Raw genomic sequence first — 24,580 nt, forward strand, 5'->3', positions numbered from 1 at the left:
GGCCGCGCTACCAGACGGCACAAGCGTCGTCACGTCAAGCGCGCCATGCTGGCTGTGTCAAGTACGCCGTGAGGTAGTACCCGGCCTAAATTGTTAGTGATCCGTAACATCTTTGCACGTTGTTAAATGTGTCACCGATCACTTTTCTTTGTGGAACGTTTTGTGTGCATGAAGTTTGTTGCATAATTCTTCTGTGCCGTGGTATACCGAGCCGCCTGTTCAGTGTTTTGGTTAGGCAGCCACCCTGTGCCGTAACTGAGCAGAAAAACTGGTCGTCTGCGCTGCACGCAAGAATGTACACGACCTGCAGCTTTTAATATCGGTTGATAACTGTCTGCCACTCATGCAGGACACATCGTGGATAAACAGCACAGAATTAATTACCCACATTCCAAAACTGGCGCCGCAAAAACTCATATTTCCATTGGCAATAGTCCGCGAACTGCTGAAGTTTCACCGACGGTGTTTCAGCAGAAAAGCAAAGTGTCATAGCTTCCTTATTTACATTACAGAATGGTCGAACAAATACTGTCATGCGCTCGCAGCACGAACGGCAGACCCAGCGATTATGCTGTGTAGTTTTGACTGAAGCACCGACCTTACCTGCCGGAAGCGCCGCTAATTCCAACCAACTTTCGCTTGAATAAAGACTAAGCCGGTAAGCTTAGCTCTACTCATCCACCCCCCCCCCCCCCTTCTTTTTTGTGCCGAGCAACGCGCTCAGCGTCTCTCGCTGCTTTCGCACTTTGACGTGCCATTATGCCTCGCCCGCTCTTCGGTGGCCTTAGCAAAAAATCGCGGCGCAGAATAATAATAATTGGTTTTTGGTGGAAAGGAAATGGCGCAGTATCTGTCTCATATATCGTTGGACACCTGAACCGCGCCGTATGGGAAGGGATAAGGGAGGGAGTGAAAGAAGAAAGGAACAAATAGGTCCGTAGTGGAGGGCTCCGGAAAAATTTCGACCACCTGGGGATCTTTAACGTGCACTGACATCGCACAGCACACGGGCGCCTTAGCGTTTTTCCTCCATAAAAACGCAGCCGCCGCGGTCGGGTTCGAACCCGGGAACTCCGGATCAGCACGAACGATGACAAAATCAGCGATCTCCGACACACAACACTAGAGACCACCGATTAGAACAAACACCGCCAGAGGCTCCGGTGACTGCCGAGTAGCCTAAGACATCTGGAAACAAGGCTGCTTTTCTTGCGCCGCCTTTGGTTCGAATCCCGCCGGGGGAAATAATGTGCTGCAGTTTCCTCTCCGCTTCATAGCGTTCTGACGAAATAGTTAAGAAGTTTTCGGATAAGTACGGCCTCGTATTCGCCCTCAACTGCGATTATCCGATGATGTTCGCCTTAGTTTGCAGAATTCTTTGAATTCTGGCCTCACGTGACCTAAACTAAACCTTGACCTCATAGCCTACGTTAGGCTGTTTAAACTGAAACACCACAGAAGAAATCGCTATTCTAAATTATCTACCGTCCGTCGGTGAATTTCCCGATGTGATTCATGTGCAGTCGTGTCTTGTTAACGTGGACACTTTAGATCCCGAGTAAAAAGCGTCCATGAAGTGAGTCGGCAGTAGTAACGAATCATGGAGAAAAAAATAAAAAAAAAACGGTTTATGCTTACGAACTTTTTCATTTCATAGTGGCGGGCAGTCACGTGGAAAATTGGGCAATCTTGGAAGCTCCGGGTTCATTATTCGGGCCGTTATTATCTCTAAAATCATGCGGTACAATTTTTAGCACGTTTGGAGCATCGCTTCTATCTGGTCCTTCTAGGTGATGTCAGGACGGCGCGAAAAGAACAAGGACAAAAGAGGCACAAGAACACAACAGGACAGGCGCCAGCTTGCAACTGAGGTTTATTCGCCCATACCCATACATTTTATGAAGCACCCCAGCCGTATCGCAGAAGCCTATCACACAAGAATAAGAGAATAAACAAAAATCAGAATTCAGGAACTAGGTGCTACTTCTAACAGACCGGGAGATACAGTCATGCATTCAGCACTACACTCCTGATAAAAGCAAACTTTTTTTTTGTCGGAAGTGTAGGGCTGAAATGCATGAGTGCAATCATTTTTTTTATCAGGAGTGTAGTGCTGAATGCATGAACGTATCTTCCGATCTGTTAGAAGTAGCACCTACTTCCTGAATTCTTATTGTTGTTTACGATCCCTTATTCTTGCGTGATAGGCTTCTACGATACGGCTCGGGTGCTTCATAAAATGTATGGGTTTGGGCGAACAAACCTCAGTTGCAAGTTGGCGCCTGTCCTGTTGTGTTCTTGTGCCTCTTTTGTCCTCGTTCTTTTCGCGCCGTCCTGATATCACCTAAAAGCTATGCACCAACTAGTCCAAACCAAAGTACTTCTTCTATCGGGTGTTGGCGCCCATTAGGATAGACGAGAACAATCGATTAAAATTACATTTCACGCGCGGTATCCACACGCGACAACGCGTGCAGCCGCGCGCACCGGGCATGTGAACCAAAATAGCGTCGCTGCCTCCCCGCCTTGGCGAGTCGCTGCACCCTCGCTATTTACTCAATCGCGGCCCCGCGGTTTTACGAGCCTCGTGTTAGAGTTCTGGCGTACAGTTCTGAATGTCAAACCAACTCGGCCAGCAGCACACCCTGCTCGTGTTAGAGCATTGAAAACGTTTTTTTTTCTTAAGGAGCAATTTATCATACGCGTCTACCTGAGCACAGCCATACTTCAAAGGAAAGCTATACAGCTACCACAGAAACTTTCGCAGCTGAAGACAAATTCGTCGCGGTTCGGGGTTCGAACCTTGGAGCACCACCTCACCGGTGCAGTCGATCTACCAACTTAGCTAACCAGGACGGCCACAATAGATGGTAGGGCGAGGTCGAATACATTATGGATGCTTAATGATTGCCCCCTAGTTAAAATATACTCCACCGTAGGAGATTCTCTTAAATACTGTTATGTTTTATTTAATTGTTTCTTGTAAAACTGTGCTTCTGCTCGTATTTCCGGGGTCAGCGATGTAAAAGCTAAGCTGCAGAGTAAACAATAATTTCCGTTGGTACAAATGGAAGATAGGCTGTACTATACTCGAGGTTTCATGCTTTCAGTACATGCAGTCTTTTTTTTTTTGTTTCACGCCTCGGCTCATGTTTCCGCTGTCGTCATGCGTAAACGAGAATACAACTCTGTAGCTGAGCTGCTGTGTTGAACAAAAGTATACTGAGCGCTGTGCTCATATTTTTGAGCACCCGGCGCACCCTACATGTATGCATCTAGTATGTTGCTCAGCACAGAATGTCTAGTTTTCTTCTGAGGTTACGAGAATTATTGATGAATTTAATGTGAGAATGAAGTCTTAAAGGGCTCCTCACCGCCAGGTTTGGACCTGTGTAGTCCAGCACATAGATGGGGCAACTGTGATCGTCTATATGCCACATTCTAGAGCCATGCGTGCCCTGAAAGGCAGTAATTCAAGTCCAAGCACGTTTGCGCTCTTTCGACAGTGCCAGTCACATCGTCCACACCGCCGAGACTTCGGTCTGACGACACAGTAACACCATGGGTTTCAGAAAGCTGCTGGTTCGTTTCCCTGCCTCCAGTATTGGTAATCGTGTCTCACGCATACTTCAACGCACCATGAGGGGCTGTCTCGAGACAACAGGTTCTTACCGGAAAGCGCACTGAAGAGCCGCCATGAACACGCCGGGAAACAAAATATACAAAAACAAAACTTGGCGAGCTGTTGCGAGTATAGCAAATTTTTTACCAGAACGTGGCCAGATGGGGTCCTTCCAAATTCGCTCTATGCGTTCTCTGCGCCTCCCAATAAAAAGCGTGGGAGGAACGCAAGTTGCCGCCTGGATGTACGAGACGAACCAACTCGGAGAGGGCACAATAGAGAGAAAATAGAGGCTAAATATCTTGATTGCGACTGCTGTAACTCTGCTGTTAATGAATCCACTCAAAAAAATATTTGCGGCGGCGCGTTGCAGAGACGATGCTTGACAATGGCCAGAGTATAGCAAATTTTCGACCAGAAGGTGGCCAGTTGGGGTCCTTCCAAATTTCCTGTATGCTGTATGAAAAATGAAAGTGAAGATTGGTTTTTGAGGAAAGGAGATGGCGCAGTAGCTGTCTCACATATCGGCGGACGCCTGAACCGCGCCGTAACGGATAACGGAGGGACTGATTGAAGAAAGAGGTGCCGTAGTGGAAGTCTCCGGAATAATTTCGACCACCGGTGGTTCTTTAACGTGAACTGGGGACCTTTAACGTACTGTATGAACGCAAAATGAATTTTCATGCACAAGAATTTTCAAGTGGTTAGCATTAGTAGGGGCAAGCCTCACCACGTTCTTGGTAAGTGCCCATTGTCCGATGTCTGGCGCAGCCTCGTCAGAGTGAACGGGGTGGAGCTGTGTCGAGGCGAAAAAACTGATAGTGCGTGGGGTGAAGGTGAGCCTCCGGAAGGGGAAGTTTAAGATTCGCTGTCCCGCCTGCTACGTACGCTTCTAATTTTATGTCATGTACCAACTGGCCCGGCTAATGCCTCTCTTGGAAGGGGCCGATGGGACGAGAGCGATAAAGTGCAAAGGGCGCAATGTTCACCTCGAGACGAAGTGAACGAGGAGGCCATAGATGTGCCGCAAGGGTAGGCGCCCGCGGGAGGAGCCGAGAGAAGGAGCCCCGGCTTAGGAGGAGGAGATGTCCTTACATTTAGTTCATTGAGGGACTTCAGGAGGCCAGTAACGTGTGCTCCCTCGCTTGCATTCTGGTTGCACCGTTTCAGGCCGCGCTTTCTGCTTCAATGCAATCTCGGTGGCAAGACTGGGCAGGTGAAAAATACTTTTCTTTAATATCTCTCAACGTCCTTCACAAAGATTCCCTTGTAGGCAGAGCTGCGGAAAGACCTGTAAGTGCTAAACATTTCGAACGGCTTTGGAGTTAACCGTAGAAATGGCCAGGTCTTCTCTCATTCTCTATTTATTTTTACCTCTCGTGACGCAGGAAACGGCAACGGACCTGTGAAGACCCTGCGGTTCGAGAAAGGCACTCACTACCTCTTCACACGCTGCGCTGACGTCATCAACCAGGAAATTCTCGAGTTATTGAAGAATACTACCAAGCTATGACGCTTGCATAAGACTCTGCGAACATCTTATGGTAGGCCTATGACTCAGGATGCCTGACGCACCGTTGGTGATTCACAAAGGTGTTTATTCACCGTGGCTGACTTTGCAGCAGCGTGTCGCTGTTCTGTCTCGTTGGTGCACCACCCGACGTTACGAGCAGCTGTTGTTATGCTTATCCCGCAAACACTGGGAGTGATCCTGGCCGGATCGTGTGCGCGCTTTACCCTCAGCAACTAAGTATGAACGATCGACAGCAATTTTTTTTTTTCTACTGTGGCAATGCCTGCAGCGAAAAAATTGGCTTACGCCACGAAAGTGCAGCAAAGTTGCATAATAATAAAATGGAATGCTTTCTTTTGTGTTTTATTTACACTTCAGTCGTTATTGTACGATGGCCGTCACGCTTGTTAATAAATTATGTGTGCCGCACGCCACTGATAGCCTGGATCAGGCGTGTTATATGGTTTGTTTGGAGTGATTTTTTTCTGGCTTGCCTTAACGAGTTGTAGAAGCTCAGTTAGTGCAAGCCACCGACGTATCGAAGTCTCCGTCCTCTTTCGGACAGCCCCCGATATGCCTCCGAGTGGGCACCGAGCAGAGACAAATGATGAATTAAAAGCTGACACTAAGCACAAAACCGCATCTGCACATTTCAGCCGGGACAAGCTCACAGTCTACCTTGTAATAGCGTGTCACTCTTTTCAGTGTTCACAAGAGGATTTGTAAGTCGGGGTGTCCGTGGTGTGTGAAAAACACCACGTAAAGTGAATGGCAAAAAGGTAAACAAGTTCAGCCGACAAATTGGGCCTCCCTGCAAGTGGGTCCGTTTTCGCAGCCTATCAGGGTTATCATGGTCGGATGTCAATTTATCCATGCCTTCGATGGTTTGTGCCCTAGCTAGCTACTATGTGATTTGCGCATCCTAACCGGGAAAACAACGACTCGGAAGATACGCGGTGATTGAAATGGCGTGATGTATCGAGCACGCGCTTCCTAAGCGGGAAGGTCGCGACTGTAGAGGGAAGTCTACAATAGAGCAGACTGTTAAAAGCACGCGACTAGTGGGGTGGTGCTCCGTGACGCATACTATAGATGGCGATGCGACTTAATAGTAAGCCAATATTTGTTTTCAAAAAAGCTATTGTAAATGGGCTGTAACTCTTTACAGACTGGTTGTAAGAATATAAAGAGAAAAAAGACCCAGCGTGGTGGCACCATCCCGTTTCAAAGGGGATGCTCTTATCATCCATCCATCCACGTATTCAACGCCTCGCCTGGCGCCGCCTGCCGCTGAACTTTTAATGCGACCGCATTAAAAGGTCCGGAAAAAAATGTGTCATCGATCACAAAATTGGCTGCGGGGAAGTGACGTCAGCAGACCGGAAGAGATGTTTCCGGTAAAGGCGTGAACACCTTGTAATGCTATCGCATCGCCAACACACAAGGTGATTAGATGTCCCTGCGAATTTTTTCCCCAGCATTGTCTCCAGTCGGTACGTCGGCTTAATCGTGTCTAGCGTCACAGAAAATTTTTCCAGTGACTCTAATCGTCTGAGGTAGCTTATTCCTTTTTCCTGCTAGCTTCCTCCTCGACCCTCCTTGTCCACTATTGTCTGCCAGCGTCCCTTATAGGGGCCAAATATGGTTGGCGGATGTAAAAGTGGAAAAGTCTACTATTTTTACGCTTCGATAGTCATTAGTTTTTGATGTGAAACGAATTTCACTCACAGGGTAGTAAACTCTACACATCTGCAACCATCTCTGCCTTCGTCTTCGTGAAATCGGCTCTACGATGCGACCGTGGCTTGCGCGTGCTCTAAGGACCTTGCCCATTTCCGGAGCACAGATAAACGTCACCACTTTCCACATGGGCTCACTGGGCCAATGGCGGATGTATAAGAATGAAAAAAACTAAGTGTAAAAGCGAAAAGTCCGGCGGCAAGATCAAGAAATGATGCTACCTTCGTTGTTTTTTTTTATTCGATAAGTGTGCCATAAGTAGTGAGAAAGGCAGAAGGGAACATAGGAGAAAGAAGTAGTGAAGACCAGTTTGCTCAGATGGTCGCAAAGGTTGCCGGTGTACCGATTGTTCATGGTATACTTTTCGTAGCCAGGTTAGCGGTTCCATTACGGGCCCACCTCCCTGAGGAAACTCTTTCGTACAGAAGCCCTGGCAGGGCACGTTTACAATTAACAAGTGTCACACATATCACACAGGTCTGGTGAATCGCTACAGTGAAGGCACTTGTCAGTCGCTGGCAGGAGTGTGTCACGCTATCGATGAACTAAACATTTTGACAGATTTACCTGTCTGGTTGGGTTTGAAGACATAACATCTACACATCTCCAACCAAAAATGGCTGTTGTTTAGCTCTGGTTAAGCTCTGACGCGTGAGCTACATAGCTATACAGCTGGCCGAGCGGAACTCGCTCAGTCGAATTGCAAAGCCAGTCTTTCGCCGCTCCGTTTCGCTGGGCGTTCCTTCTTCATCCCTGGACGTGGATTCACTCTCTCCCCTCTTCACACAGCAGCACGTGACCAGCCACAGCGCCGCCACGGAGCTCAAGGGCGGCTACGCTGAAGGATCGAAGTGCTAGCGTAATATAGCTATCGCTACAAAACTAATTTCAAACCCAACGTTTCGGAGCCGGCCAGGCTCCTTCAGGCGTGAGTCGGGGCAGTAGCTAGCGTCTTTAAGCATGCATGGTGGGGAGCTCGTGCTGCCATCCATGCATGCTTAAAGACGCTAGCTACTGGCCCCAGTCACCCCTGATGAAGGAGCCGGGCCGGCTCCGAAACTTTGGGTTTGAAATTAAAGTTTTTGGTTGCAGATGTATAGAGTTTATAAAATGCCATCAATAATGCACAGAAGAATAATGCACGTGTCTTCTTTAAGGGTAGCAAGAAGCAGAAAGCGTTCGCAGCGGCGTTTCGGCTACAGAAAAGGGGAGGAAGGTGAGAGCACAGGGGAACGCTCAGGGTGTCGCGCCAGCATGGCATTGTCGCCGTGTGCCGAATGCAGTGCGGCACGCACGGGTTTTATTTCACTCCGTGGTTATTGCGACATACAACAGCCTGCGTGACGTGCGCTCGATGTTGCGAAAGGCGTCGCGTGTGTGTCCGATGGATTTTCACCGATTCGCTTTAGCGCCTTTACGCTTTTTCGACAGCCGAGGCTTATTTTGGTAGCTGTTTTTCAACATCCAGAACTGCAAAGGGCACATATCACTTACCACTTCACTTTGTTCAAGAACCCTCATTTGCGTGTTGTTGCACTAGCTACGGACGCACCGTCGTGCCGCCATCTTTGTTTTAATTCCTCTCCCGCACGTGCCCTGTGCATGTCACGAACCGGTGTCATAAACTGATCCGTGAGCTCAGGTGCGTGGTGGCCTTGCTTACCGTTCAAAGCGCCTTGAATAAAACTACGGATTTATCTCTGCCTTCGTCTTCGTGCACAGATTAGTTTTCCCGCTGTGACCGGGTGTGCATGCAGCCGTATAAACTTTCCAGCAGCCTGTCTCGGTGCTTTGTAGAGCGTGTCAGTGTGCTGGCTAGCATGTGCATTTGTGCACAATTTCGTCTTGTTGCTCAAGGTTGCAATTTATGAATATGACCACTAAACGGAGCGATTGCACTGCAGAAGCGTACGGGCGAAAGTAATGTCATCGACTTCTGGGAACATACAGTGCAAAAGCAGAGTTATGGCCACCTCCCCGAGATAGGGGGCTGTCCACCCGACCACTGTCACCCTCGACCCACCTTCACTCTCCAGAAAAAAAATTATTGGGTATGTGAAGCATCGCTGAGAGCAAAAGGACCAAGACATGTATTGTCGAGGGTAAATCCAGCTGCTTTTTCAAAACACGCGTCAAACGGGGGATCGTTCTGTAATTCTTTTTTGCTGCTGTTACGTCTGGGAAGCTTGCGTATTCGCAACACAGAGTAAATTGCCGACCACTGACGCCGAGTACCGCATCCACCAGTGCCACCCGACAGGGAAGTAGCTTCGCGTAATTGTTTTCCCTCGTAGAAATTTTTCTTGGTTGGTTGGCAATGACAGGTCGCTCTGTGTTTTTCGCCTAAAAATGCGTTTACCTCGGCAAACTGGCATTTGAAAACGCACATTGGTCACTTGGCGAAGACTGCACAGGTCTGGTGTGGTCCTGCAACGTCCAAAATAACCAGAAGACCATCTCTTTCGGACATTAACACTGCACGAGAACGACGGTGGTAAAAAACAGTCGCGAACTACGCCGCAAATACACTTTCCAGAACAACACCCTTCTCATCTCATATCGTCTACAAGGCCAATGTCTGTTAAAATTCCCCGGTAAAGATCATCGATAGCTCTCTCAATGCTAGTGCACAGGCGTGTTTGCATTTCACCCCGAACCGAAATACGCCCGGCGGGGTTCGATCCCGCGACCTTCGGCTGAACGGGCAGCTACAAGCCACTGCGGCGGGCAAAAGAGCAGGATTCAGCAGTGGAAGGAGACAGCACGCTTTATTTGCGCTTTCCGACTGGACGGTTGGTGTAATGGAGAACATCTTTTACTACACTTGTAGCACGTGGCTCCGCTCGATAAAAACAGTCAATGCTCAGACAGTTATTCCAACTTCTTTCTAAAATGCAGGAACAGCTCTCGTAGCGGTGTTGTCAGTCGTTTTTGCATTGTCGTAACCACCCTACGACATTCTGGCTTCAAGCATGAGCTCCGTCGAGGATGTCACTCGAGCCGTAACTTTTAGAGATGCGACCAGGCCATCCAGATTCCCGTAAGTTCTGGCGGTTCCTAGTACCCGGTCCATTATCATAATAGCGGTAGCCGCTTCCGCGTCTCCAGCCAGACCATTGGCCGCTGCCGCTACCCCAGCCACCGCCTTGGCCGGAACCAGAACCTTGTCCTCCTCCGCAGCCTCCTTGTCCACAGCCGCCACCTTGGCCGCTTCCGTGACCTTGTCCAGAGCCCCATCCGCCACCTTGTCCGGAGCCAGACCCTTGGCCGCTGCCTTGACCTTGTCCAGATCCCCATCCGCCGCCTTGTCCGGAGCCAGACCCTTGGCCGCTGCCTTGACCTTGTCCAGATCCCCATCCGCCACCTTGTCCGGAGCCAGACCCTTGGCCGCTTCCGTGGCCTTGTCCAGAGCCCCAACCGCCGCCTTGTCCGGAGCCAGACCCTTGGCCGCTTCCGTGGCCTTGTCCAGAGCCCCATCCGCCGCCTTGTCCGCCGCCAGACCCTTGGCCGCTTCCGTGGCCTTGTCCAGAGCCCCATCCGCCGCCTTGTCCGGAGCCAGACCCTTGGCCGCTTCCTTGACCTTGTCCAGAGCCCCATCCGCCGCCAGACCCTTGGCCGCTTCCGTGGCCTTGTCCAGAGCCCCATCCGCCGCCAGACCCTTGGCCGCTTCCGTGGCCTTGTCCAGAGCCCCATTCGCCGCCAGACCCTTGGCCGCTTCCGTGGCCTTGTCCAGAGCCCCATCCGCCGCCTTGTCCGGAGCCAGACCCTTGACCACTGCCTTGACCTTGTCCAGAGCCCCATCCGCCGCCTTGTCCGGAGCCAGACCCTTGACCACTGCCTTGACCTTGTCCAGAGCCCCATCCGCCGCCTTGTCCGGAGCCAGACCCTTGGCCGCTTCCTTGACCTTGTCCAGAGCCCCATCCGCCGCCAGACCCTTGGCCGCTGCCTTGACCTTGTCCAGAGCCCCATCCGCCGCCAGACCCTTGGCCGCTGCCTTGACCTTGTCCAGAGCCCCATCCGCCGCCTTGTCCGGAGCCAGACCCTTGGCCGCTTCCGTGACCTTGTCCAAAACCCCAGCCTCCACCCTGTCCTATCCCACAACATCCAGGGCCTTGGCCGCCTCCTTGTCCACTTCCGCCACTCCAGCCGACTTGACCTGAGCCGCCATGCCACCCACTGGTTTGCCCTTTCACTGCACCCCAACGATCGCCCTGTACAGATCCCGGTCCTGCTCCGAAGCCAGAGCTGCTTTCCCAGGCCTTGACGTTTTTGGAGATGTTTCCGTCGCTGGAACCCCAACCCCATCCAGATCCGCTGCCAGAGGTGTCGTTGGCTGAACTCGACCAACCAGAGCCGCTCTGGCCAGAACCAGACGTGTGCCAGGAACTCTCGCCGCCGGCGCGCCATGGTCCTCGCAACGGCTGAGTTACGTTTGCCCCACTCTCGTTGAATGCATTCTGTTCAGAGCCGGATACGTTCCAAGTCTCCTGGACACCCGCAGTCCACGGGCTCCCGAACGGTATCCTGGTCTCGACCTCATCTTGCGCCACGGTGCTTCGAGTTGGCTCAGTCGGTGTCATCGCGGGCGTCACAGCAGTTTCTGGCGGCGCTGATTGTGTCGGCCGCTTCGTCTTGTGCAGAGCCATGCATTCTGCTGGCCGTGGCAACACAGACGCGCAGAGCGCAAGAACCAACAGTGCGTATGCGACGGCCATGGCCTGAAAGGGGCAGAAGAGAGACGAGCTGAGTGGTCACTGACGTGCACGAATCGTACATGATCAAATTATACTTCTAGATTGCGGGCAAATTTATATGCGTGCTAATGGGCAGTTGCGTTTGAGAAACCAAGCAAGAAAGGGGTACGCTACACGTATACACCTATATGGGAGTAAAAAGGGAGTAAGCTGTCCTCTAGCGCTCTCCGTCTTGCGCTAAAGGACAGTGTACTCTCTTTTTACTTCTTTCTGTTTAGAGTGTAGTTGATTTCGGTGTACCCAATGGAAAGTGCACTGAAAGATAAGACTTATACTGCCCTGGTGCCTAATTTCTAGTGCTGATTCTGGACTTAGTACCTAGGTTCGGCCAGGTACGAGTGCGCATGCATTCAGCTAGCTACGGGCAATACAAGTAAACATTCGCGCTAAACGAAATGCTCATGGTCCTTCATCAGTAAAACTTGCGTGCAGTGAAAGTACAGTGCGACAACGTTAACATGAAATAGTTCGGATTACCTCGGTTTCAACAATAAGTTGCTGAAGAACACATCCCAAAGCATTAGCGCTGTGTTGTCCAGTTGGTTTTCGCAATCATTATCGCACGGATTAATTCCTAATGACTGGCGGATAGCCAAAGTAATACCTATATTTAAATCAGGTGAGCGTTCCTCTCCATTAAACTATCGACCCATCTCATTAACCAGCACTGTTTGCAAACTACTCGAACATATCATTCACAGCCAAGTCATCAGCTATCTCGAAGATCATAACATTATTTTCGATTATCAGCACGGTTTTCGCAAGGGATTTTCTTGTGATACTCAGTTAGCTGGCTTTATTAATGACTTACAATTATCACTTGACGCGGGCTTTCAGGTCGACGCAGTGTTCCTGGATTACTCAAAAGCTTTCGATCGGGTTCCTCATCAAAGACTTCTACTGAAACTAGCACAGCTTAATATACACCCTAACGTGCTCGCTTGGATTAAGGACTTTCTGTCATCTAGAACTCAGTTTACCTCCGTTAATAATTCTAACTCTTCCTCTGCTAATGTGACATCTGGGGTACCACAAGGAAGCGTGCTAGGGCGTTTGCTTTTTCTAATCTATATTAATGATTTACCTGCCTGTGTAACATCTAGACTTCGCCTTTTCGCTGATGACTGCGTAATTTACCGTAACATTACTACAGACAGTGACCGCCAATCTCTACAATCTGACCTGAACGCAGTAAGCTCTTGGTGCTCATCATGGTTAATGGCAATAAACGTTTCTAAAACTAAACTAATATCTTTCACTCGCCGTACAGCTCGCATTCCAACCACTTATATTCTAAATGACAATACTGTGGAACTAACATCAACATACAAGTACCTTGGGGTGCACCTTCAGTTTGACCTAACATGGCATCACCATATCGACCTCACCCTAGCATCTGCTAACCGCTCACTTGGTTTTCTTAAACGTAACCTCAGATACGCCCCTATACACGTTAAAAAGCTTGCTTATATAACTCTAATACGCCCTAAAATCGAATATACTGCGGCCATTTGGGACCCTATTCAAGCCTACGTTATCACTAACATTGAATCCTTGCAAAACCGTGCTGTTCGTTTCATATTTTCAGACTACTCACCCTTCACAAGCCTTTCAGCATTAAAAAAACGTGCCGAACTGGAAGATTTGTCATATCGCCGTAAACTTGCTCGCTTAACCCTTTTCCATAAGCTTTATCACCACCCATCCCTTCGCCGTGATTTGTTTCAGTCACCTGATGCTCTCTTTCCACGCCGTGATCATTCTTTCAAAGTTAAACGCGTAAACTGTCATTCATCGTCTTATGCCAATTCATTTATTCCCCGTACTATCACTGAATGGAATAGTTTGCCATCAGTCATCGCCACAGAAACTGACAATAAAAAATTCCAAGAGCTTCTTCGCTGTGACGGAAATGTGTAAATGTTTGCTGTTTTTGTTAGTGTTCAATTTTTCTTTGTGTGATGCCTTATGTTTTAATTAGCGTTTTTTTTTACACTTACTTGTTGAAATGTATCGCGATTACTTATGATTGTACCCCCCCCCCCCCCCCCTATGTAATACCCTCTTCTGGAGGGCCTTTAGGGGTAACTTGAATAAATAAATAAAATAAATGAAATTTAAGTCATTTTGCGGCGAAGAGCGTTCTGCACAGCTCTGCCACGAGAAAAGACACTTCTACAGCTTGGCTAGCTCTGCTGGCAGATGTGAGGGCTATAAGAAATACTTCAAGTTGAAATTGGCTAGAATTACGCGTAGGTCAGAACAATTTCCAGCGAACAGCACTCTCTCTTCTGTCAAGAGCTGCTTGTCTAAGTCGAAGAACGTAGAATGTAAGACGTTTACTCACGGTGCCGTCTCCACTCGATGTCCTTGTCTTGTGGCGGGCGTCGGCGAAAAGCGACCTTTTATACGTTTGCGCTGTATGGCCAAAAAGTGCAACCAGAGGTCGCCGTGTTGACAAAAGGAGGAGGGTGGCAAGGGCTAAAGAAAAGAAAGCGAGCCTACGCAGCAAATATCGCGCACCCCGCTTTCTGATAAGTTTTAAAGATAATAAAAAGCAGACGAACATCGGTGGAAGGTATCTCTTGATGAATCAATACGCTATCGCTGCATATGGAAAGCGTGGGATTTACGATTTCCCCGGTTTGCATCTATAGCCGGAAACTGGTCGTGACAAGTAGGACAGCTCGAGACGGGAACGTTTTATCGGTGGATTTTTTTGGGTTTGCGTATCGCGTGTCTGCTTCTTATCGTATTTTCCCGGTAATTTGTGTGTCAGCATATGACGACTTCAAAGATTTTGTCCACTATATCCAGCCCACGGGTCTTTTCAGAAGATATCAGCTCGGTCGTTTATTCTGTCATATCAGTCTCTTTTTTTCTCTTTGGGAAGGGAAAGTAGTCATCTTAATATATCAGTGAACGAATTTATTTTAAAAAATGGACGGCTGAGCGCTGCATGCATACCCATCTTAACAGAAGTCTCGCAGCACAAGATATCATCAGGGTATCATCAGTTGTGTTTTTTTTTAACTTTTGCTGCACAGATTTCTGGACGGAACAATGGACATAAGCCTTTTTTTATCCTGAAGAAACCTATATAATTTATCATGCAGTGGTTGAATAAACCAGGAATGAATGATAAAATTCCTCGGAAAATTGTTTCACTGTATTCATGTGGGCGGATATCGATACGTCGCTATCGCAATTAACAGCGCGATTACAATCCATTCCGCACTCAACAACCGATACAAGATCTTTGAGGAGCGTGTAGCCTCACAATACAAGGAAGTTTCTCACAAACCTTTCTGCGAGTCGTTCTCACCAAAATGTGACAGCCACGGGCGGAAATCGAAATCGCGACTTGGTGCTCAGCATCAGAACGCCAAAGCTGCTGAGCGGTCGCGGTATACATTAGGCACAGCTGCAGCATACCACTCGTATTTCGTTTACAAGCTCTTAAGGATAAGAAAATCAGAGGTAATCTCGGTCAGCCGTTACCACAGTGACGATTCTTCAGACGACTGCTGTCTTTTTTGCCCTCACAGTTTATGTATACTACATGAATCATTGCTCCACCGAATGCGGATGATTCACAGTCAGATACTTTCGTGAACGCCGTCTTGTGTTAGCCCAGCACACAGCTTAGCAAGATATCTGTGCTCGAGTAGAAACAGCTAATTGGTACTAATGATGATACGAATGTGGCTGGGATCAGTTTGATATTTCGAACGACGATGTTGTCGCCTTATAAAATAAAACGGAAAAAGATGAAGCGTGCAGCGGAGAGAGAGAACGCCTTTTCAGACGCCAACGCTTCCTTAATTACTTCTGCTTTTGACGTTACACATGCTGTGCGGGCGATGAGGGAACCTCGTTATTTTCCTTTTCAACAATTTTCCCGTCAAATATTGCTTTGAGCATAATGCTTCTTTTATGTTGAACTGACTTTAAGCCCGGTAATGCTTGCCTAGTACGGGCTCCCACACACTTTCATTTCTGTATATACTAATGAGATGACAAATTGCGGAACGCGTCTCGTAATTTGTTATCTTAATAAGACAGTTCTGCACCTCGATATGAACTTGCCTGCCAATTCGCGACGACCATGCTGTCAAGGTTTCTATCTGGATCAACTGCATCCTGTACCTGTTCTGTGGCTTGAAAAAATCCTCTCGCAACTGAGTCTTATAGTGTGATCGCCTTGAACACAGGCCAGTTGATGCACTATATTTTCGGCTTGGTCCGAACCCGACTAAATGTCACGATAAGCGCATGGGCTGCACAGGGTCATTTTTCATCGCTTCGCACAATGACCGTGTGCCTTTTTTTATTTACTCATGCACATCGTCTGCAAGGCAATTGTCCACGGCGCAGTAAGCATTCAGTGGCGCCTAGTTAATGTGGACACTTTGATTCCCGAGCAAAAGTGTCTATAAAGCGATTCGTCCGTAATAGCGAATCATGAATAAAAACAGAAACAAATATTTTGAGAAATTGTGTTACGATTGCAGACTCCTTCTAAGCGCAGTGGCGGACATGCAGTGAAGTGGAAATCAGGCAGTCTTAGTAGCTCAGGTGCATTATTCTGGTTGCCATTATCTTTAAACTCAAACGGTATCGGTTGAAGGACGTTTGAGGCGCCTAGTGGTATCTTCTACCGCGACTGTTCACATCCCCAAAACTCTGCACTAACTCGGCTGGCAACTGCTGAATGTGGTTTTCAGTGGAGCGTACAGAGAATTCTTTTTTTTTCAAACATTCATCAAATGTGGCAAACGGTAAGGTGCGTTGACCCGGAACCTTACCACTGTAAAGCATGAAACCATGCACACGCGGAAAGGCAAATACAAAGTCATTTGCGCATTCGCCTGCCCTTCGTTGATGTTCTGCTCTCAAATTATAAGGGGCGGAACATCTCGTAGAGACATTCGGGATTTTGTTCTGATCGCTGTCCATATTGACGGGACAAAAATACACGGGTCCCAATGGGCTCCGTGCATTTCGACCCTGTCCATTGTCCGGACAGCGAGCTTTCATATTAACGAGGCGTGAATACACTGAAAAAGTTTAGTCCCCAGAAAAAGTGTCCATAATTCGAGTCGTCCATATTAACGGGGGTCGTATTAACGGGGCACTGTATCCCACTTTTCACACGAACACCACAATTAGCACAAAAGCAACGGCAAATGACAGTGAACCTTGTACTCTATATTGAATAAAGGGGGGAGGGGGTGTAGAAGAGCTTGGTGCTTTGCTAACGCTGATCCCCCCTCTCCAGCCTCACATTCTGTTTTAAAGTCCCTGAAGAGCGTTCTTGTGCTAGTTCTAGAATTTATCGTAAGACGCAGATGGCTGCTTCTGTCTAGCGAGCATCCAGGAAGAGTGGAAGCCCTCCCCAGTCGGCGAAACGTGCATGTCGTAACGAAGGCTTCTTAGAGGTCACGCAGTATTGTAACATCGTCAAAACTGTGACCTCCAGGCTCCGCGGCACTCGGTATACGAAGAGCTCCTTCGCGTTCTTCGGCAAATATCGTACGAGGTAAAGGCTTGATGACTCACCTGCGTTGCAGTTGTCGGAGCTTGGTGTCCCACTTCGGCGCAGTCGCAGGATGTACATGCATGCAAAAATAGCTCGCGCAGAACTTGCTTGTCTACCGGCTTTGGCTTGTGGATGCGAAAGCAAGCGGTCGCCCAATGCAGAAATCAGCAAGAGACGATTGTTTTTTTCTAATTTGATCTTTATCGAGTGCTGGTTGGAAATTAGCGGCATACGCCATTTGCCGTATTCGAAGCTCATTTTAAGCTCTGTGCTGCTCAATGGGATACAGATTTCGTGGGCGAGAGAAGCATTTAATGAACAGAATAAATCCAGGTTAGTCGGGTGGACCCTCATTCCAGGAGCCCATTGGCTTTTGCCACCGCTCTTGCCCGGTTTGCCACGCAGCCAAAGCTGGTCTTCCGGGTGTGAGTTGGGCAGCGCAGCCTCCCAGCCCTCACTTGTTGGGTTATTGATTCTCGCAGCATCTGGATTGTTCTGACACGCCCCCACCATGCGTCATAAGTCAGTCACATCACCGCAGGAGGCGCAATGCGGTTCGTAGTAATTTGGAAACGTATACGTATACAGCTGAATGTGACGGATTTGATAGGATGACCCCTTGCTCCCTGTTCAGATTTTTATGCAGTTCGGGATATACTTTCCTTGTTAATCTAAAATGTTGATGTAAATCCCTGCAGTTTAATAGTGGTTAAGAATAATTGTCCCTGCGAATGTTGGGGGACCCGGGCAGCGGCGTGAGTGCCTTCGTTTCCGACATCCCCAGAGTGTTCTGGAGTCCATATGACTGTGAATTTAAAGTCCCTATCTTCTTTAGTTATGATTACTTTGTTTGTGGTTTACCAATCCTTCTTCTTTTATAGTTACGACATGCAGTCTGGGGGTCCATAATTACACGCGAGATCTTCCTGGAAATCATCGCCAAAGCTGTCGCCGCTTCCTCAGCCTCGGCGATTCTCTGGCATCGAATTCATGCCCCATTAAAACTAATTTCCCTTGCGCATACGTGCATGTTGTCGTTGATATCCCGTTGACCGGTCCTGCCGCGTCCACGTAAATTGCCTCTTCCACCTCGCTTCAGGTTCTCCCGACGGCCTTCGCAATAGCCTTCCTTCTTTTTTTAATTATATTCGGGCTGCATGTTTATCGGAATGGGCCGCACCTCGATATTGCTTCTATGCTGTTCTTCCAAGCCCTATCTATCCTCCGTAAACCCGATGCATGGGAGCCCTAGTCTGTCCAGTACATCTCTTCCCGTCCTGCTTCCTGATAGCCGTATCGACTGGGAAATCGAATGGCTTTCAATAATTTCATCTACAGCGTTGGGAATGCCCATGATTACAAGTCTTTCTGTTCCCGCGTTGACAGGGATACCAAGGGCTCTTTTACATGATTTGCATATCAGAACGTCCAACTTGTTCTTCTCTACTGTTCTGGCCTCATTTTCACGAATACTAGGCCGCCGAAAAACTTGTATCCGATCCCCATTTCTAAGGGGCAGAGACACATAAAGTTTTGGGTGTCCGTTTCTTTTTTTTTTTGCTTTGAATGAGCCCTATGGGCCTAGTAATTATAAAGATGAGTTCAGAACACCGGTGCGCAGTGTTAATAGTTAATTACGAACAATTTTTTACCGGCAGTTTTGGTCTCGGTCTGCTCCATTGTTGAAGTGCACCTTGACGTCACAGTCATGAAGTGATTTTTCCGACTTGGTCGACGACCATTATTTTGTTTGTTTGTTTTTTTGTTTGTTTGCTTAAACATACTGCAGGCCTATTTCGAATCCATGCAGGAATGTTTAGAAAACATTCATGTCAAGAGAGGAAATTTAGCATTTTTTAACTATTACGCATTTTGCGTTATAGCCGCAGGATCCTGATAGATTTTCTTGTGAACAATTCTGTTGATAGTGTAGTGTGAACTGGTATCTGCGCACGTCCTGGTTTTTTTCTTATATTTGCTCCACTGTCAGTGAATAAAGTTAGATGAAGTTAGCGCTAGTACTGTGTGGTTCTTTCTTGTGTTCGTCTTGGTTGCGCTATAGTTCTTTTGTTGCAACATGCACCACCTAGCCCCAACAAAAAGTTCTTCTGAACCATCTGGTAGAGGGGGAAGATGCTAAACTTTATAAATAACGTTGCCACCACAGGCAACCGCGCACGATAAAGAAGAATCCTTCCATTTCATCTCGTTAGTATTCTTTCAGCTGCCGGACAAAGAGTATTGCTCTAAAAGGAGAGACTGTCGAGGTCCACTGAAGCGGTCGCAACTGGTGGCTCACATTGGCGGAGATCTTGTGCACGGGGCCCTTTCGAGTGCCTAAGGCAGATTGGCCGAATAAGCAAAACACGTGGTTTTTGGACCCGCACCGATTGAGGTCGTCGTCGGAATAGGTGTTTATGTATGGAGCAAAGTAATACGAAGGGCTCTGGTAATACAAGAGAACACAAAGAGGACACACATCAGCGCTATCCTCTGCCTCAGGCCACACTTCGAATTGACTCAAATTCTGTTTTCGTCAGGAAAATATTTCGAGATAACCGGTGACAAGCACGGGTGCGTTTATTGTGCCACGCAAAATATTTCGTTCTAGTAAAACTAAAGTATACTGTATATCCATGATTCTAAGACATGGCTCCCATCGTGTTACAGGGATTGGAGCCACGCCAGAATACCTTAAAATATGTAATTAAATACTTCTTCTCACCCTAGTGTTCTTCGAAAGCAAAAGATGAAACGAATATGTTTGTGCCCTTTTTAATACGGACGATCTTTCTCTCCCGCTCCTATTTTTTCTCACAAAATGCTACAGAAGCATACTTGCGGGGATGCAAATGGCGACGTCAGTCATTGATTAATGCAAAGACATCGAGGCATATTTTGGAGTCCAGCGTTATCCTTTATAGCACGCAACTTCCAGCCACTTGAGCGCACTCACCTGAGGTCATGTTTTACGGTGACGTCAAGTAACGGATCTGACATACATTTTCTCATGGGTGCCGCCGATGGATAGATGGAAGATAGGAGCGTCCCCTTTGAAACGGGGGGGGGGGGGGGGGGGGTGTCAGTTGACACTATGCTTGGCTTTTATTTTCCTTTATATTTCTTTAACGGTGTAATGAATCGGTCTTTAAATTCGCCATTTTCTTTAAATACTTTTTACTCCCACACTTGTAACCTAATGTAACCTATCTGCTTTTGCGCCAACAATATTCCAATCGCATTTTGCTAACTTCCACCGCAGATTCATTCACATGACCATTGTTATCTCTGAAGCCTAGGGCATCAGGGAGAGCGACTATGCCTGCATCGGCATCGACATTTTGGAGAACTAGCGCCATCTGTTTACTATTACGGTCATGACCGCCACGCTGTGGCTTGTGTGACCGGGCGCAGCTGCTTTTGGCTGAGCAGGAGCAGTCGTTAAATGCGCTGTGTAACTGTGTTCTTTTGAGCGCTTCCTTCCTGGCTGGTGCCCTTTTTTAAGGAGAACATTGGCCTGACTCTCGCAGCTGTGCCTCCCCTTATGTCGCACGTACTGCTGTCGCTGACCCGGATTTCCCTGAAGCTTATTCGACAACTGCATGCAGCCTGTACAGCCACGAGGCTGGAAACCCGAAGTTTCTGACCGAGGCGACTCTACAATGTCACTAAGCATCTCGATTTGCGACCTGAAAGGTTGAACACACCCAGGGATAGTTATGAGTTTAAAAAATAAGGAAAAATGTCGAACTGCCGTCCACCTACGCATAAACGCAGCTCTATCTCCACAGCGCCGATGCGAAGAAGTCGTTTTGAATTTTATTATAGTCTTGACGTGGCGCTTGGTGGCGGTGGCCTGGAGTGCCTGCACGCACACCAAATGTGCGTCGTACTAGAAGCGTGAGGTCATTGTAAATGAGAGATGCAGCTGGAAAGCAAGGTATGTTTGGAGTTCTCAAAGAGCAGACGTCGTCATGCTGTATCGACATGGTCAATTTTGGCAGCCTCGAATCTGGCGCGCACTGGATGTACACTCATGAGTAGAAAGATTTCCACAATGACGTCACCGATGCGGCGAAAATCACACCGCGCGGCTAGTGCGGCACCGTGCTAATGCGAACACACCAAGTATTTTTGTAATCGGCATGTTTGCAACCGCAGCGCCGAGAGAAAAATGCGTTCTGTAAATCTGGAAATAATCATGCGTAATGTTAATTCCGACGTCTTGTCTACACTCAGTCGGTTCTTAACATGGTTTGCATTTTTGCTGTATAATACTTCTTTCGCATGGTCAAACGTCTTAAGGCCACAGCGCTCAGCTGCAGCGAAATGAATGCTCCTATAGAATGCTCCGTGTAGCGAATCACTCAAAACACAAGTCAAGCAGGAAGCTTCTCTACCGCAATAAGAAACCTTCCACTGGCACTTCAAGGTCATTCGGTCTTTAATAGTGCCGCAATGTCTCTCCTATGCGGCTCAAGCAAAGAGTCTTCGGCCTTAGGAGTTTTGACCAAGGCTCTACATACGGGAATACGACGAACGAATCACCTGCTGCCAAATGCTGCTCATCAGCAAGATTCAAATCTTTTCAGTATGTGTCATACTTAAAGGGAAAACGGCTACGCGTGGCCCCGCTCCCCGATGAGCGAAAGCGCAGAGAGAGAGCGAAAGCTGGCGCATGCGCAGGAGCCCGAGCCGCGCTCCTGGTTCGCCCTAATTTTTTCCCCATTAAGAACCATTTCTCATGTTCCCTCGAAGTATGACACACGCTATACGTAACTCACCTAAACTTCCCTGCTGAGGCATATAGTAGTAGTAGTAGTAGTAGTAGTAGTAGTAGTAGTAGTAGTAGTAGTAGTAGTAGTAGTAGTAGTAGTATGTTTATTTGGCCATATTATATACAATATGCCCTCGAGGTGAGGCTAAAGGAGGTAGACCAAGCATACCTCCTGACAAGGCCTACACCCCGATCACACATCATGGAAACGGGGGCCGAATGGACAAAAGATAAAAAACAATGAGCAAACATGATCACAATAGAAAATAGTTAATGATAGACAATAATAAATATCTATTAACAATAAACGAAACATTTCATAATATGCACATTCAAAAAAATAAAACTAAGTATACAGAATTAGCTGAAATTTAACCGGGGGGGAAAAGAATCGTCAGTTTTTTCTTGAATACAGACACACTATAACTTTCTAAAGCAATCTGAGTAAGATACTGGTAGGCATTACACAATGTTATAATTTGATAATCGGTTGTTTGTTTACCATAATTTGTTCTGGGTCTTGCAGTAGATAGGGCTACGGAACGTAGACCATACGCAACGTTTCTTGATTTATAAGTATTAGAAAAAGAGCTAAAGTCATGCTTGACTTTATAAAAAATGTGAAGAGCCAAACTAAAATTGTATGAATTAAAGAAATTGCGAACATGAAATGTTTCAAAAAGACTTGCTTCAACAGATGAACTTGAACTTAATAAACGTAGAGCTCTTTTCTGGAGAGAAAGCAATTTGTATGAATCAGTTTTGTTGCATGTACCCCAGACTAGGTTGCAATACACCAGGTGAGAATGAACAAGGGCAAAATATAACTGTTGTTTAACTTGTAATGGGAGGAGATGTCTAACACGATAAATAACATAAATAGATCTGGCCATCTTTAGTCTAATGTAGTTTATATGATCACTCCAACCCAAATCGCTACGAAAAAACACACCAAGAAACCGGCAACTATGAACTTGCTCGATGTTAAAGTCATTAAAAAATAGTTTGATGTGAAGATCTAATGGTTTGTTTTTGGATGGAAGAGCATAAACTTTGTTTTGTTTACGTTTAATTGAAGTTGATTGACATAGAGCCAAACCGCTAACTCCTCAAGCCAGGCATTACATTGGTGTTCAATTACTTGGAGACTGGAGCCGGAAAAAAAGACATTAGTATCGTCGGCATACATCATGATATTAGGAGTTAATGGAATGTTTACAATGTCATTAATATAGAGAATAAATAAAAGTGGTCCCAAAATGCAGGACAATATGCAGGACAATTCAGAGGACGCTTCGCGTTTGAGCTTTTCTCACGCGTTCAGTAGAAAAAAATATGAACGTTTCTTGTGGTTAAGCGTGCGTGCACCAGCGGCCTTTGCTAGCACGGGTATTAAGCATCTCCGAATTTTTGCCAGGTTAGGCGAGTAGTTTCATCGCCGAGTCGTGCTCCGTATTGGTATGGCAGCGACTGTACTGTGAAGCCAGGATTCTCCATGTCTGCATGCAGAATTGCTTCGTGCTTCGTTGAAAAGCGCATGTTCCGTACAAAGGCGGCAAGAATTTTTTTTTTTTGAGATTCTTAATTAAAGCTTTCAACGTACTATTGCTTGGGATAGGAAACATTTCAGATGAAACCCCGAAGTGTTTTTCTTTTTCACGTGACTATGCGCCACTGCCTGCCGTTTTCCCCCTCGCTTCTGACACAGAGATTATAAAAACAAAAACAAAGGTATGGCCCCGTGCTGGGTTCTTATCCCTCACCGACCACTCTCTCTGGCTCGCTGTATTCGTTTCAACGACGGCGAATACAGCGTGCGAGAGAGATTTCGTCTAATATTTCTATGCTCGATTTTGTGAGTGGAATAACTTTCGTTCCCATGCTCCGAGTTCAATTACTATTTTTGCTCCGCTGTCCGGAACGCACGAGAAATCCTTTGAACTAAAGTAATCGGCGGTGAAAGAGGCATCGCGGTGCCCGTTTAAGCCATAGGGGAAGGAGGAGGAGGAGGTAAACTTTATTAAAGAAAAGGTCTTTGGCGCGGGTTGGGGTGACGTTCCCCTCCCCGCGGTGGGCACCCCATCTAGGCCGGACGCCAGGTGGCCGACCGACGATGTCGCTCGGCGACCTCTTCGGCCCGCTCCGTGACTCGGAGTTGAACCTCCGGGTCCGAGCTGAGCAGCGCGGCCTTTCACTGCGATTGGGTAGAGAGCTGCAGACTGTTCGACGGCTTGTCTTGAGGACATGAGTTATAGGATGTGGGGTGTGTCTGCTTTATGGTGCCCGCAGAGAGAACAGATGGGGCTGAACTGCTCTGGGAACCATATGGAGTACATGTACGGATTAAAGAAAGTTTGTTTGGAGCTGCCGCCGACTGACTTGTTGTGTTTTACTTAGAGATCTATGTGGGTCTGGGAAGACTGGTCTTTCTTTCTTGAAGTGGGTAGTAATTTCTTTGTAGGTCGCCATTCGCTCCTTGGCCGACCTGAGCTCGGGGTAACGCACCTCCCGGTTAACTACGAATCCTCGGGCAAATTGGTGCGCCGCCTCGTTTCCAGGATGGCCCGAATGGGCGGGGACCCAGATCAATGTGATCTGGCGGGTATTGGAGATTTTTTGTAATATATTGATG

General features: G+C 47.6%; 2 protein-coding genes across 2 annotated transcripts in view; one reads left to right on the plus strand and one right to left on the minus strand.

The window, feature by feature from the left end:
* The window catches only part of LOC144129369 (uncharacterized), an 80,764-nt gene extending 75,170 nt beyond the window's left edge, over nucleotides 1-5,594 (plus strand). The window contains exon 8 of the mRNA XM_077663443.1: nucleotides 5,011-5,594. Coding sequence (XP_077519569.1) covers nucleotides 5,011-5,135 — 125 coding nt within the window. The 3' untranslated portion in view covers nucleotides 5,136-5,594. The remainder of the gene's footprint in view (nucleotides 1-5,010) is intronic.
* Nucleotides 5,595-9,624: 4,030 nt separating this feature from the next.
* LOC144130023 (uncharacterized) lies at nucleotides 9,625-11,455 on the minus strand. The gene is made up of 3 exons (XM_077664065.1): nucleotides 11,093-11,455; nucleotides 10,828-10,965; nucleotides 9,625-10,779 (listed from the first exon to the last, which is right to left on the minus strand). Exons 1-3 carry the CDS (start codon nucleotides 11,453-11,455, stop codon nucleotides 9,826-9,828), a joined length of 1,455 nt encoding a protein of 484 aa, XP_077520191.1. The 3' UTR covers nucleotides 9,625-9,825.
* Between the last annotated feature and the right edge of the window lie 13,125 nt (nucleotides 11,456-24,580).

This window comes from Amblyomma americanum, chromosome 4 (assembly GCF_052857255.1).
Source record: "Amblyomma americanum isolate KBUSLIRL-KWMA chromosome 4, ASM5285725v1, whole genome shotgun sequence".
NCBI classification, from domain to species: Eukaryota; Metazoa; Arthropoda; class Arachnida; order Ixodida; family Ixodidae; genus Amblyomma; species Amblyomma americanum.

Bases quoted from the DNA above. Each gene is read 5' to 3' on its own strand.
- LOC144130023 (XM_077664065.1), bottom strand. From the start codon at position 11,455: ATGACACCGACTGAGCCAACTCGAAGCACCGTGGCGCAAGATGAGGTC. The intron at 10,966-11,092 runs GTACAGGGCGAT...GTTGTGGGATAG, and splicing joins TCGGAGCAGGACCGGGATCT to GACAGGGTGGAGGCTGGGGT. The intron at 10,780-10,827 runs GTCAAGGCAGCG...GCTCTGGACAAG, and splicing joins CGGATGGGGCTCTGGACAAG to GTCAAGGAAGCGGCCAAGGG.